This window comes from Nicrophorus vespilloides, unplaced genomic scaffold, assembly GCF_001412225.1.
Source record: "Nicrophorus vespilloides isolate i.1.1-1 unplaced genomic scaffold, Nicve_v1.0, whole genome shotgun sequence".
Taxonomy (NCBI): domain Eukaryota; kingdom Metazoa; phylum Arthropoda; class Insecta; order Coleoptera; family Silphidae; genus Nicrophorus; species Nicrophorus vespilloides.
Window position 1 is genome coordinate 50,007 of NW_017098903.1, and position 11,297 is coordinate 61,303.

General features: G+C 40.4%; 3 protein-coding genes and 2 non-coding genes across 5 annotated transcripts; 3 read left to right on the forward strand and 2 right to left on the reverse strand.

Annotated features, from left to right (window-relative positions):
• Position 1: 1 nt before the first annotated feature.
• LOC108563486 (NACHT and WD repeat domain-containing protein 2) lies at positions 2-6,591 on the forward strand (the record flags this gene model as incomplete). Its single annotated transcript, XM_017922177.1, is given in 23 exon segments — positions 2-104; positions 177-265; positions 495-611; positions 667-870; positions 931-1,075; positions 1,128-1,999; positions 2,052-2,191; positions 2,252-2,462; positions 2,525-2,769; positions 2,829-3,081; positions 3,138-3,332; positions 3,364-3,585; positions 3,631-4,045; positions 4,103-4,226; positions 4,575-4,768; positions 4,820-4,991; positions 5,045-5,263; positions 5,315-5,461; positions 5,519-5,724; positions 5,777-5,976; positions 6,030-6,199; positions 6,255-6,413; positions 6,477-6,591. Coding segments are annotated over 23 exon segments (4,917 nt in total), but the record flags the coding sequence as incomplete, so codon positions are not given.
• Trnaa-agc lies at positions 4,253-4,325 on the reverse strand. Its single transcript has one exon. It is a non-coding gene; the product is annotated as a tRNA-Ala (tRNA).
• On the forward strand, positions 4,469-4,541 carry Trnaa-agc. Its single transcript has one exon. It is a non-coding gene; the product is annotated as a tRNA-Ala (tRNA).
• Positions 6,592-7,252: 661 nt separating the features above from the next.
• LOC108563488 (39S ribosomal protein L36, mitochondrial) lies at positions 7,253-7,711 on the reverse strand. Its single transcript, XM_017922179.1, has 2 exons — positions 7,655-7,711; positions 7,253-7,594 (listed from the first exon to the last, which is right to left on the reverse strand). Exon 2 carries the CDS (start codon positions 7,588-7,590, stop codon positions 7,282-7,284), a length of 309 nt encoding a protein of 102 aa, XP_017777668.1. The 5' UTR covers positions 7,591-7,594; positions 7,655-7,711; the 3' UTR covers positions 7,253-7,281.
• Positions 7,712-8,205: 494 nt separating this feature from the next.
• Positions 8,206-9,478, forward strand: LOC108563484 (CD2 antigen cytoplasmic tail-binding protein 2 homolog). The gene is made up of 3 exons (XM_017922175.1): positions 8,206-8,464; positions 8,522-9,024; positions 9,078-9,478. The coding sequence occupies exons 1-3, from the start codon at positions 8,311-8,313 to the stop codon at positions 9,438-9,440; spliced, it is 1,020 nt and encodes a 339-aa protein (XP_017777664.1). The 5' UTR covers positions 8,206-8,310; the 3' UTR covers positions 9,441-9,478.
• The last annotated feature ends 1,819 nt before the right edge of the window (positions 9,479-11,297 follow it).

Consider the following 11,297-nt stretch of genomic DNA (forward strand, 5'->3'; position numbering starts at 1 on the left):
CATGGATGATCGAATCGTGGACACGATATTCGCAGGTTCGTTGGAGAATCTGCCTCCGGTGAGTTCGAAGATCGTCAGGATCTTCACCAGTTCCACGTTCACAGGTAATTCAAGAATATATCTGAAATTTGTCTTAACTGAAGCAAATAATTAAAAATTTCTTTTCTTCTGTGAAGATACCACTATGGAAAGAAACACGCTGATGGCAAAATGCTACCCCAAAATCAAAGACTACTGCAGGGAGAAGCACGGTTTGGAATTTCAGGTAAAAAAAAGAGGCGCGCAGTTATTAGAGTGCATAATAAATGGATTTGGATCAAATTCGCTCTTTTGCGTTGTTGGGGTTTGTATAGAACGGTGATTGCACTGACCTTGATTATCAGCACCAGGCGGGAGGGTGGTACCGAACTTTGTTTAACCCAAATGCTGCGAACACGAAAGGTGCAAGAAATCGATACCCGTTTATTTTCATCCTTCTCCTCCTCCTCTTGCAGGTGGTCGATATGCGTTGGGGTGTCCGAGACGAAGCCACCGATGACCACATGACAACAGAACTCTGCATGAAGGAAATCCAGAATTGCCAGCGACTCTCCATGGGCCCGAACTTCGTTGTAAATACATTTTGAAAATTCACAAAGTTCAAAATGCAGATTTTATGTTTCTAAGGTATTCTTGGGGCAAAAGTACGGATACAGACCTATACCCACTTACATCCTGTCGTCTGAACTGCAGATGATCAGAGATGAATTGGCTGCAACTGGTGGCGACCCAACGTTGATTGATACTTGGTACCGCAAAGACAGCAACGCCGTTCCTCCGATCTCCGTGCTTCAACCCATCTCCTCGATTTTAACAAACTTCAACAACAAAGTATTCTCAACTTACTTGAAATGAAAATGCTTTTTTTCTTCTTCATACTTGTGGTTTTAGCGCATCCCAAAACTTCAAGCCGAAGATCAAGCGGTCTGGTGGGACACCTTGGGGAAGTTCCAGAAGATGTTCCGCAAAGCCTCGAGCGCTCTTTATCAGCAGGGAAAGATGAGCGCCGATGAAATGCACAACTATTTCATGTCCGGTAATTAATTAGTAGATATTATTTGTGGATGATATTTTAAAGTATTTTGCAGTGACTGAAAGGGAAGTGATTAATGGGATATTGAGCGTGCGTAACACGAAGAATCACTGCTTGGCTTACGTCAGGTACATCAACAACATCAACCTGCAGAATCTCAAGAAGGCTTCGCTTTTCGTCGACGTTATCAACAGAAGTTTGGACGTGGAATCGGCAAAGTTGTTGGGAAATCTCCGAGATGAGCGGCTTCCTGATAAGATCGAGACCAGCAACATGCAGAAGTACAACGTGGAGTGGATCGGACGCGAGGGTCTCGATAACGAAACGCACGGGGAGTATTTGAAGCACTTCATCACGCACTTCTACAAGAACATCATTAAGCTGGTGGATAGAGCGATGAGGAAGGAGGATTCGAGCGCTCAAGGCCAAATTGTCACGGAGATTCTCCAACATCTTCACGCTTGCAACAATTCTGTTAAGGTCTTTTACGGACGCGACGATGATTTGGAGAGGATCCACCAGTACATGATTGGCGATGACGAAAAGCCGTTCGTGCTTTACGGTGAAGGCGGTTGCGGCAAAACCTCGATGTTGGCGAAAAGTGCCGCAATGTCCACGTATTTCGGATGGTTCAAGGATTCGAAACCGTTGAGCATCGTGCGCTTCTTAGGGACGACCCCCGATTCCAGCGCTTTAACACCTACCCTGATTTCTATATGCCAGCAGATCTCCTACAACTTCATGATTCCTTTCGAAACGATTCCCGATGATTTGGTCCCATTGACCGCCCATTTCAAGCAGATGCTCACCATGGCTACGAAAGACCAACCTTTATTCTTCTTTCTGGACTCTGTGGATCAGCTGACCGGGACCGGAACCGGAAACAAAGTCTCCTGGTTACCAACGAGGCTTCCACAGCACTGCAAAGTTAATATTAACCTTAATATCATCTCGACTTATTTAAATGCTGTACTTACAGATTATAGTGACGTGCGCTTGCGAAGAAACCAATCCGGAGGTATCGAGGGAATACCACATTTTAAGGAAGATGATCGACGTTGACGAAAACTTCTTGGACGTCACGCCTTTGGGCGAAGAACTTGCGATGCAAGTCATCAAGTAATCAAATCCAAACACAAAATTGTGACTACAGCTACAAAACTGTTGATTTGTTATCAGGATGTGGATGAAAACTGCATGCAGAGATCTCACCAATTACCAGTGGAGGCTGGTTTCCAACGCCATAGAGAAGTGTTCTTTGCCGATCTTCGTGAAACTGGTGTTTGCGGAGATCTGCCGATGGCGCAGCTACACGAAATCCCAGGACACGCACCTGGCTTCGACCGTCATGGATTCAATCATGATGCTGTTCGAGCGAATCGAAAAACAGGTCTTTCAATTAATCAATATAAACTATTGCAATTACCAATAACATCTTTTGGTCATCCTCAGCACGGAAGAATCTTGGTTTTCCACGGATTGGCGTATATTACAGCAGCGAAAAGCGGTCTCTCCGAATCCGAATTGGAGGATCTAATCTCTTTGGACGATAAAGTCTTGGACGACGTTTACCAATACCACATGCCTCCTGTTAGGAGGATTCCTCCGCTGCTTTGGACGCGAATCCGCAACGATTTACCCAATTACCTTTCAGAGAGGGAAGCTGATGGTGTAAGCGTCATGAATTGGTATCACAGGTACAAAATCTACAAATTATATAAATAATAATCACATATTAAGATCGCTAATCGTTTAGGCAATTTCGAGATACGGCAAAGGAACGATATTTCAAGAACCAAAATATGGCTTTGTATTTTCACTCAATGATCGCCGATTATTACTTGGGAATTTGGGGCGGCGGTAAACCGAAGCCCTTCAAGTACACGGAGATACAAAGGCATCGTTTTAATTTGGCTGATAAAGAGGGAATAGCCGATAGGAAAGTGCCGGTTCAGCCGTTGGTTTTCTACGGAAAAGACGGAAAGGTCACTAGGTATAATCTACGAAAAGTGCGTAAGCTGAAGAAATATATGTAAATGATAAATATTGATATAAATGTAATTAGTTTGGAGAACTTCCTTACCATTTGGTACGTTCCAAAAGATACACCGATCTGTACGAAAACGTCCTCTTCAACTACGAGTGGCTCCACGCGAAACTATCCTCTTGTCCTCTGCAAGCTTTGCTCTCCGATTACGAAGACGCTTCCAGTCACATAGAAAATAAAGATAGTAGAAGGTGTAATATTAATGTTTACAAAAATTCTTTTGCAACTCACGAATTCTGCTTTTAGGGAATTGATGCTTGTAGCTGACGCTTTGAGGCTCGGCGGAGCTGTTCTGGGACAATACCCAAACATGTTGGCTCCTCAACTGGTAGGTAGACTTCTTCCAGAGGTTGGACCAAACGCGAACATAAAAATGTTGCTCAACGATTGCGACATCAAAGGTCCCAATCAATGCGCTTTGATGCCTTTGTACCATTGTTTGCATACGCCCGGTGGACCTCTCAAGGTAAGTTAAATAATGTCCTGAGGATTGAAATTAATTGGATTGTAGTATTCTTTGGAAGGGCATCAATTCGCAGTTTTCGGATTCTGCTTGACAACGGATTACAGATACGTTGTGTCCATCTCGAATCGATTCATAACTTGGGATCTATCCACCAGCGATTTGACGAGGGATGTCAATCCGAACATCGAAGGTATCATGCAGCAATTGGTCTTGAGTCCGGACAACAAATGGGCCGCAGCTTACACCAATAACAATGAAACAATATTATTGAACATGCTGACCAGCGAGTTTATATCCATCGCTAATCCGTTACCTGATGACAACGAAGTTGTAGGTGTTCATCTACTAAACCATAACTTGTATATTTATGGTACTAGTGCTTGGGTGGAATACGATATGCGAGGTCAACTCTTGGAGAGGTACGAGAGTGCTTGCGATCAAAACCAATGGCGCATTTTATGTAATGCTCAATCAATTCAAGTAAAAAAAATAGATTATTAATTGGGTTGACTTGCAGTTATGGAATTCGCCGATAAAACCAATTACTACATCATCTACTGGTCCGGGAATATAGATGATGACCGCATGGTCTTACACACTTACGTGGATGGTATGGCTATGGAACCATTGGATTACCATAGGTAATCGATGAGATTTTAATAAAAATTGGAGGCGCCGGGCATCGATCCCGGTACCTCTCGCATGCTAAGCGAGCGCTCTACCATCTGAGCTACGCCCCCTATACAGTATAATAGCATTATTTATCTGGACCAACTTTTAATATACCAAAATTTTCTTCACGTTATTGCAGCTTCATAAATTATTATTAGATACCAGCAATTTGCTAAATGCTTCTTCAGAAAACTATATAATTATATAAGAAGGGGGCGTAGCTCAGATGGTAGAGCGCTCGCTTAGCATGCGAGAGGTACCGGGATCGATGCCCGGCGCCTCCAACCAACATTTTACTCACCAATCCTCCTCTACAGCGGAATCGTCTTCACGAAGAACCGGAAAGCTCTGTACGCCTGCACGAATAACGACCATCATTCTGTTACGAAATATACAAAAAATATTGAGGAAATGCGCTGGATTCAAGAAATTGAGTTACCTAGATCATCCACCGATAACACTGAAGTCGTTCTTCAATTGCGTCTGGATAAAGATGATTGCGTCCTTTTGGGTAATCATTTGTTTGATTACTTGAAGAGTAATTTTAACTGGTTTACTTTAGCCACGACGAGTAATGGGTTCATCATCTGGGATCTGAATGAAGAGGAGAAAATTAGTGATGGTGCTGTTGCTTTAAGTCTTCCTTACGCCACAAGGAATATCACGACGAAAATGTTGCATTCCAATTCTATTGTCTTGAGCGCGCACAAGAATTACGCAATTGCTGGTGTTAGGTATAATTCATACTTATCAAATTATTGTCGATCCTACAGTTATTTGATTGCAGGAAGAATCTGTACGTGTGGAGCGTGAAGACTGGTAAGTTGATGAAAGTTTTGGACGCGCATTTTGGTCGAATCATCCATTTGGAACCTTTAACCATCGGCCACTGGAACAGCATAGTCACTTCCAGCATAGATCGAACTGTTAAAGTGTGGAACATCAACAACATCTTCGAGCAGGTCCACGTGATTGATCGTCACGAACTGCAAGTCGATTCAATTAGGTTATTACATTTACACAATTAGATTGTATCCTAATTATTTTTTTTCTCCAGTTTATCAAACGATTTGAGTTTAGCTGTGACAGCAACGAGGAATTGCATCGGAGTTTGGGATTTGAGGATCGGCAAACTTTTGGCCAAATTGGCGGACAGTCCTTTAGGCGCCATAGTTACCCACGCGTTGGTAACTCCTGATGGAAAGTAAACAACTCACCGATTCTTTCAATCAATCCTAGGAAGTAATTAACTGAATTGCAGATTCATCATTTCTGCCGAATCTGGTAACATCTTGTTCTGGAACCGTTTGACTCAATTAGTGGTGTTCAAGGAGGAGCAAATCGGGATAAAGCAGTTGACTTTGATGGACGAAGGCTCCAAAGTTTTGAGTATTTCAAAGCCGACCAATCCTTCGGGCACTGATTTGGTGAAAACTACAGCCACTGCTTGCGTCCGCCACATCCCAGGTACAAATGAACACTGTAACAAATACTATAATTAGTTCGATTGAATTTGCAGACGGCGAATTGGAATACTCATTTGATTATGCTATAAAGAGCGTGACTGGGGTACCTTTTAAGAAGGCGGTCATAACTTCTGATGGACAGAACATAGTGGTAGCTGGTAACGACAAGACTAACAGGGATTGCGTTATAGTTTTCAGCGCTAAGAACGGTAGTTTAGTGCACAAGATCGGCCTCAAGCATTGCTCGATCAGGGTTAGTCTATCAACGAAATTTCTTCTGCAAATTTAACTTATTTTGATCCTCAGGAGCTTCAATCTCTGATCGCAATGCCTCACAAGGGCTATTTGATTGGAGCCGTGGCTCCAGACAAATGCGCAATCATCGATATAAGGACTAAGAAGCATATTCGAACTGTACCGAAATGGGGAGGAATTTGCACCACCGATGGTAAATTCGGACTCTTCGCTCCTTCCAGGTAAACAATAACATAATTTATATTACATAACTGAAAAAAAAAAATGCTTATTTAGAGGCGGTTTGGAGTTGATCGAACTGAAGAAAGGGCAAACAGTTAAAACCTTCATACCGAAAGTAGCCGAAGGCGTGTTTTCCATCATATGCATGTTCACGAAAGCCGACGAGTACGTCTTGTATTATCACAGCGGTAAGAAAACTTTAAGGGTCTTCAGGTGAGTTTCCCATAAAAAAAAAAACCTTAACGAACAAGGCTTTTAACGCAACTTTTCAAACAGAACCTCGGACGCTGAAATGATTGCGAATTACCGATGCCAGGCAGAATTATCCGCAGTCGAAAGTACCGAGGATGGAAGGGCTTTGGTATTGGGAACGGTAGACGGTTGCGTCTCTGTATTAGCGATCCTGGATCCATCTAAAGATGATATGGTGAAGTATTTAGCGGAAATGCCTTCAAGGGATGAAGAGGTACGTATTACCATCACCGATATCTTTTGTTTAAAAATTTAATATCTTATAAGATTCTAAAGAAAAACGTGCTTATCCAACATTAAAAATACTCAAAATAATACTTACATTGAGATCAGCAAGAAGTGCGCACCGCAACACTAATTAATTGTAACATAGATCAAGTAAAATTAATCAACAATTTAACTTGGAAATTTAACTTTAAACAATCGTTACCAACTCAAAGGATAAAATCAGTTTCGCCAACTTCTCAAACGCTAAATTTGTATTCACGCTTAAATTGATTGGTTTTCAGTGGTGCAAGAAGGTGGAGAAGATGAGGGCTCAAACCAGATTCAAAGCCTTAGGTTCAATAGCGAAACTATCCACTCTATTCGTTAATAATTTGAACAACAACAATCAAGTGGAAGAGGATAAGGGGGTTGCAGATGTTATAGAAAATGAAGATTAATAATCCAATAAGATTTAGTATTAGGTTTATCTAGAAGTCTTAGTATATCAAATTGGATTTAATATAAATATATAGTTTTAGAAATGAAACATTTTGAATACTTAATAAAATTTGTATTTGATGAAACTAATTACACAACTAAATCGAATTTAAATACATTTCCACTACCAAGATCTGAATTTGCCCTGAGTGGCGTGACTCAACATCCAGGTGTTCCTCTCGTCAGGCACCATGGACATCTGCTTGTGTCTCCTGTGCGTATCGCAGATAACAAACAATCGTTTCTCCCTCATCACAAAGTAGCAGTCCTTGCAACGTTTCTTCAGTTTACCCTTAACTTTGAATCCAGCTGATTGCATGACATTTGTAGCTTGAGGAACCAACAAACCGCTGTTCGCAAGTGGACTTGTCACTGATACCCTCATCAGAGCAGTCCTAGCTGCATTAGCCAGGCTATTTAATAGGAACGACATTATCCTAAAAACAAAATTAATTCAATTATATTACATACGATAAAGTTTAATTCAAATTTGTTACTCAGTTTCTATTATAAATACTTTTTTGGTTGAATTTGAGGTTACAATGTGAGTGGAAATTAAGTTGCCTATAGTATATAGAAGATCGTAGCGACGTCTGGCGGATGATTAAATTTGAAATAAATATTTGAAATTTAGGACAATTAGATTCATTTCCAATTAGTTAAATAACTGAAATTAATGTGTCTTATTAAAAAACTGTAAATGGTTGTAAAATTGATTAGAAAAGAAGTTGAAATAATATTTTTTTTAATCGAATTTGCTGTAAATTGTTGCAAGTTTGATTAATCTAATTCTGATTAATTAATGGGATTAATCTAATTGGATTTGGCAGTGAACTGCAATGAATATTTATAATAACAAGATCGATAGAGGTTTTTAAAAATGTGGGAAATTTGAATGAAGAAAACTTTTATTATGATTTATTTCACGATCTGTTATGTTTATTAGTATTGAAATATTGTTGTTAGCATAGATTTTCTTCCAATTGTATTGTAAATCTACAATTTTTAGTAATAATTATGAGTATTTATGATATGTTTTCTTTTTAAGGTTAGGATTCTGTTATCAGGGCTGACGTCCTGTGTGTTTATTTTCGAAAATCCAAGAAGTTATGGCAATCTGTGTAAATCATTGAAAACAAATTGTTTGTTGAGGATGTCGAAGAAGCGCAACATCGATGAAGCTCTGGGCGGATCCAGGGCGACGAAACAAGTGAAGTTCGATGATAATGTTAAGAAACACACTCTGGATTCGGACGAGGAGGATAACGATGATCAGTACAACGTTCTGGATGAGAACGATATAGAAGGTTGTAATTTAATGGAAATTTGCTGTATTCTTAATGTTGTTGTTGTTGTTGTTGTAGGTGAGGAGGAAGGAGCAGCTAGACAGGATGGAGATACCAGGATGACGGCTTTTAATATGCAGGAGGAGATGGAGATGGGGCATTTTGATAGGGACGGGCATTTCATTTGGAACAATGAGAAGGAGGTGCGGGACAATTGGTTGGATAATATAGACTGGCACAAGGTGAAGGATAAGACTGGGGCGAATCCTTATTCGCTGGAGTCCAAGGGATTGGGAGATGAGAGCGAATCCGAGGAGGAGATGGATACTTTCAATGAGATCGATACGTACAAGAAGATCATAACATATTTGAAACCAAAGGAGAGCATAAATAAAGCGCTGCGACGGCTCGGCGGTGATAGCAGTAAGTTATCTACGATGGAGAAGTTGAAGAGGAAGAAGGCTGGGACTTTGGGCAGCAGCAAGGAGGTCAACGAACTCACGGAGTTGGCCAACGAGGTGCTGACGCAGCTCGGAAACATGGATGTGTATCAAGAAACTTTTGAACAAATCAGTCTTAAGGTGAATTTTTATGAAAATTTATTGTGAATGCGCGCTTAATTTTGAAATTTCAGTTGGACGCTCACGACAAAAAGAACAAATCGAAGGCGAAAATAGTCGAAGCCGAGTTGGACATGTATTCGGATGACTTCGATAAGCAGGAGAAGGGCAAGATCGTGGGCGTTGACGGGGCGGAGCAAGAGCAGTCGTCGACGACGACGACCAATACGGCCGGCGAATCGAGCAGTTCCGAGCTGATGTGGGAGTTCAAATGGGAGCAGGACAAGGAGAAGATCGAAGGACCCTTCGACACTCTGCAGATGAACAAGTGGCAGTCGGAGGGCCACTTCAAGACCGGCGTCTGGGTGCGCAAATGCGGCTCCGAAGACGCCAATTTCTACTCCTCCAGTCGTATCGACTTCGAGTTGTATTTATAAGTTAATTAATCGCTTTACAATATAAATATAATAAAAAATAAAAAACGTATACAGATAAGAAACAACTGCAGTTTCATTGACAACCTTCAAGTTGCTATAGCAATTGTGTTTCCATGGTTATGCTACTCAGTAAAATTAGAAATTACACGTTAATGACATCTCCGAAATGGAGGGGGGGTGGAAAGATAATGATGAAGAGTGTGGAGTGCACAGAGTTTGGAGTGCGTTAACATCAATTAAATTTGTTTGCGTGACCTTTACCTTGCCTGTGAGAAACCGTGGAGAAAGTGTGGAGAGCAGCTCGCGATGTCGGTGGAGGATGTGGGAATCGATGGAAAAGAGGCGATTTTCGGTTCACCTAACTGGGAAGCATTACAGGATTGGAAGTACACAAAGAACGAGCGCTCGACGAGAGACAATAGTTTAATTAATCATTCAAACGAGGAGAAAAGCGCTCGCTCGCTCTCAATTTATCACACAGTAATGCAACTCTGAGAATCACTTTAAATTGATATTATGAAAAATTAAAGTCAAATCAATAAGATTCACCTCTAAATGACTTACTAATACATTAATAACTGATAAATAAATTAAAAATTCAACGTTTTTTATAGACAAATCAATAGTCGTAACTTGTTGTTTTTCTCAAACATAAGGAAAACGCTTCGTAACGTGCGAATCCGTATGGAATTTGCGATAAATTTTAGCGTTGAATTTTTTTGAAAAAAAATTTCCGCGTTCTTCGTTTCCGTCTCTTTCCATTTTTGTTGATTTAGCGGCGTCTCTCGGATGATCAGGAATCCGGTGAAAACAAACCACTTCGATCGAGTCGTGTATTTGTTTCGTTAATGAAAATAGCGACGTTCCTATCTAGCTCCTAGCAGCGCTCATCATCACTTTCTATTGCGCGCTTTCTTTAATTTTCCTATCATCGCCTATTTTTCCACCCGAAATGAATAAAAAGAGAGAGACAGATAAATGTGAGAAAGATGAGAAAGAAAGAAACGCAACGCTTTTACGAATTTGTAATCGATCTTCTGGAATCGTATAGTACGGCAAATTGCGAAGAAAGTCTCGCGAAAAAGGTCAACGGTTGCTGAGGGAAAATCACTGTTTGCATTTTGCGAAATGTTTGATGAATTTTTCTTTCCACTTGATGAACATAATTTGCGTATGATTTTTGTTTTGTTTGGTGTGATTAAAATTGAATTTTACTAAATTATCAAAATTTGTAGATCAGAACGCACGTGTTTGTATAATTTCACCGAAAGGTCATTTATCAGAAAAACTAAAATTGTCTTATTTCTAATAGAAGCTGTGATTTTTTGTAAAAACTCTTAAGAATCTGTAATGCTTTGTTAGTAAACATAAAATGAAGTCATCGACTCGGGTTCATCGATTCGGTGAAATCTCTTCGGATATTTTTTTGCCTAATTGTGCTGTGTGTGTTATAACGAGCGGTTTCCTTTAGTGAATCAACTGTTGTAGGAAGCGAATTCACGTCGGAAACAGCGTTACGTTTTAGCTGGAGTTCCGTCGCGAGGCGTGGGAAGAAGTCTTCGGCTAAATTAACACCGATTGCGATCGATTCGCACATTCGCGCACTCTCTACTAAAGTAATGCAACATTAAATGGAACGCCGTTCGGCGAGTATTTCACGTTTGAAAAGTTAAGCAATTGGATGGGTGACTCAATTTATAATTTGGAAATAAATGATGGACAAGTTTTTGACAGATGCACACTTTGTTAAATTGAAAAATTAAAAAAAAATGAAAATGTGCTTTTTACTGATTCTCTACTAATTAAATGTAACGTTAAGCGGATATTCACGTTTGAAAAGTTAAGCAATTGGATGGG

What these genes read in the sequence shown, in the direction of transcription:
- LOC108563488 (XM_017922179.1), bottom strand. Translation starts at nt 7,590, where the DNA reads ATGTCGTTCCTATTAAATAGCCTGGCTAATGCAGCTAGGACTGCTCTG.
- LOC108563484 (XM_017922175.1), top strand. Translation starts at nt 8,311, where the DNA reads ATGTCGAAGAAGCGCAACATCGATGAAGCTCTGGGCGGATCCAGGGCG. An exon ending in GGATGAGAACGATATAGAAG is followed by an intron (nt 8,465 to 8,521) that starts GTTGTAATTTAA and finishes TTGTTGTTGTAG; the next exon opens with GTGAGGAGGAAGGAGCAGCT. An exon ending in TTGAACAAATCAGTCTTAAG is followed by an intron (nt 9,025 to 9,077) that starts GTGAATTTTTAT and finishes TTGAAATTTCAG; the next exon opens with TTGGACGCTCACGACAAAAA.